The sequence below is a fragment of the Telopea speciosissima genome, chromosome 6 (assembly GCF_018873765.1).
Source record: "Telopea speciosissima isolate NSW1024214 ecotype Mountain lineage chromosome 6, Tspe_v1, whole genome shotgun sequence".
Lineage (NCBI taxonomy): Eukaryota > Viridiplantae > Streptophyta > Magnoliopsida > Proteales > Proteaceae > Telopea > Telopea speciosissima.
In genome coordinates this window covers 32,401,926-32,404,653 of record NC_057921.1, presented here as the reverse complement: position 1 = coordinate 32,404,653, position 2,728 = coordinate 32,401,926, and the positions used below count along the sequence as shown (strand labels likewise).

At 40.6% G+C, this 2,728-nt stretch overlaps 1 protein-coding gene across 1 annotated transcript; it reads right to left on the bottom strand.

Moving 5' to 3' along the window:
* Positions 1-2,068: 2,068 nt before the first annotated feature.
* On the bottom strand, positions 2,069-2,440 carry LOC122665629 (protein GLUTAMINE DUMPER 4-like). The gene has a single exon (XM_043861781.1). It carries the CDS (start codon positions 2,438-2,440, stop codon positions 2,069-2,071), a length of 372 nt encoding a protein of 123 aa, XP_043717716.1.
* Between the last annotated feature and the right edge of the window lie 288 nt (positions 2,441-2,728).

Sequence of the window (2,728 nt, the reverse complement as noted above, 5' to 3'; positions counted from 1 at the left end):
TCGTCCCAAAAACGATTTGCAGCTACTCTTATTCTTCTCTTTTTTTCGAAAATTTCAAGAAGCATTGAGAGATCCTCTTGTTACGTCTGCTGGAAACGACCCATCTGTTTTTTATCTTCTTCTTCTTCCTCCCAAAAACGATTGGCAGCCGTTACTCTCTTCTGATTTTGTTTTCGAAAATTTCAGAGAAACATTCAGAGATCAAGGTTTTTATTTCGTCTTCATCAACACTCAAACCAATGTAACTCCCAAATTATTCAAAATAATTCTTAAGTCTAACAAACTAATCAGAAAAAGAGAAAAAACTGAAACCCTAAGAACAATCACCATAAACACACTAAGAGCTCCACTGTAACTCCCAAATTATTAAAAAATAATTTGAGCCATGGTTCGATCGATCAAGCTAACCAAATCTGAGAGACTATACCACAAGATTCACAGTAAATGTTCATTAACAACTCAAGTATCATCTTCCATTGGCTGGGACCGTCTGCAAACGAATGAGGGACTGACATCTCATCGTCTTCTTGCCGTAAAATACAAACCCTGTCAATTGAGTGGAGCTGCAATGGAATTGGTGAAATTGAGGACTAAAGTCGATTCAGAACCTCCGAATCAGAAACAAAACCCTAGGACACAAAATCGATGAAACTAAACTATACTACCGGGAGAGAATTAAAGAGAGACTGGTTGAACACAAAAGCAAATACGAAATTAAAATATCGATAATTAGGTTTTGTTCTTTAAAATACAGGTAGAAAGAGAAAGAAGAAGCAGAGAGATATTATACATCTTGTGGTGGCAAGGTCATCATAGTCATGGATTGTGAAAGAATCCGTGAACGGCGGAGGACGATGAACTGCAGAAACAAATAGAGAAGGAGAAATAGAAGGAGAGGAGACTCTGCAACGAGACACCACCAAAAACTGGTTTTGGAAAATGGTCGATTCCCTGTGTGGAAGAAGAACAGAAGGGAGCGGAGCGAGGTTCTTGGTTTGAGTGTAGATGGTTTGGTTTGGGTGAGTTTGGATCGATGGATGGGTTTGTTTTTGGGTCTAAGGTGGTTCAAACAAGAGGTCCTGAGGTTTTTAAAAAAAATTGAATTTTTTTAATCTCAGCCGTTGGATAGCTGCCAGCTCACATGGCATAGTGAGGGGTCATGGAAGTAAGATGGAAGTACAGAATTTGGAAGTAACGGAGTCGGATCCATCTTCACCCGCATCACAATATCGAGAGGAAATATACCCAAATTTTTTTGTTTTTTTTTTGGTAGAAGAAATATACCCAAATTGACAAATCCATTCCTAAGGAGCCAAATCCGAACATTTAAAAGCATTAATAATTCATGCAATAATACAAAATCGTAAACACACTTCTGTGCCCCAAACAGAACTATAGTGAGACAACTAACAAATTATTTTTTTATCACAAAACTTAAAAATTCAACCACAAATAGGAGAAAAGAGAAAACAATAAAGGAAAAATATGTTGGAATTTTAAATGAATCTCATCATGAATTGATTTTAATTTCAATCTATTACCACCATATGAGAAGAGAGCTCTGAAACTGTTTCGAGAATTTAACTGAACTACAGAGAAGGGCTCTCAAGCTGTTCGCCATTTATAAGAAAATCCACTGAAACCCAATATAATTGTACATCTTCTGCATAACTTTATAGCAAAGATAAACCTTGAAAAAAATTAAATAAATAAGACTCAAGAAAGAATATCCTATATAAATTATCCTCTCAGGTTTCATGTCTGGTACGGTTCTCTTGTGCCTCTAATAAGGGATCAGGATCATCTATAGGGAGCCTAGCGCTCAGGGTGCATTCAACGGTTGAGTTTTGCCGTAGATATCTCGGTGCATGTCTAGGGATGTGTGCGGCACAACCCAATGGCTGGATGCATCTTGGGCATGCTGGGCTCCCTGGACACGAGCTAAATTCTCCAATAAGAAGGGGGTGGACCTCATCCGGGCAATGTATTCCGGCAAGGGATAAGGTGGTCATTTTCACCCATTATGAGAGAAACCGTACAAACTGTATCGGGTAGAGAACCTGAGAAGCTAAGTGATGGAGAAGACATGTTGCCTGAGTTCAATCGGAGGGACGGGCTTAGCCAAGAACCTGGGCCTGTCTTCTCCGGCCATGATAACCACCACTTTTGGGTCGGTGGTGTCCGTCGGTTGAGTCGTGGGGTTTGCCAGATTTTCCTTTGTTTCACCATGTGACGAGTAATTGGCTGATGACTTCTTGCAAATGGAGTAGACGACGATTGTGAATGCAAAGATTATGATACCCAGCATCGCTGCTATACTTGCGTATAGACCGTATGGGGCTGGTTGCAGGCTTCCATCAGCAGCGGCAGCGGCAGCGGCAGCGGCAGCGGCAGCGGCAGCGGCAGGGGCAGCGGCAGCGGTGGTGTTTGTTGGTCTCATCTGTCTCTCTCTCTTCCCCTCTACGGTTTTTCTTGTGCAATGAGCCAGAGACGCCTTTTTTATAGATAGAGGAGAAGAATTAACTCAATTAAGGCACGTTGTCGGAGCGTTTTACGCTTAGATTAGTTCTTCAAAATTACAGTAAATGTTGGTTAACTTGTCCTTGTTGTGTGCTAGATTACTTGAATCTGGCCCTTTCCCCTTCTTAATACATTCTCAATTGCCACAAAACATAAAAAAAAAATCTTTTTGGCGCCTTTACTTACTTACAATAGAGCTGCCAACAGT

Coding starts and splice junctions, on each gene's coding strand:
- LOC122665629 (XM_043861781.1), bottom strand. CDS start 2,440: ATGAGACCAACAAACACCACCGCTGCCGCTGCCCCTGCCGCTGCCGCT.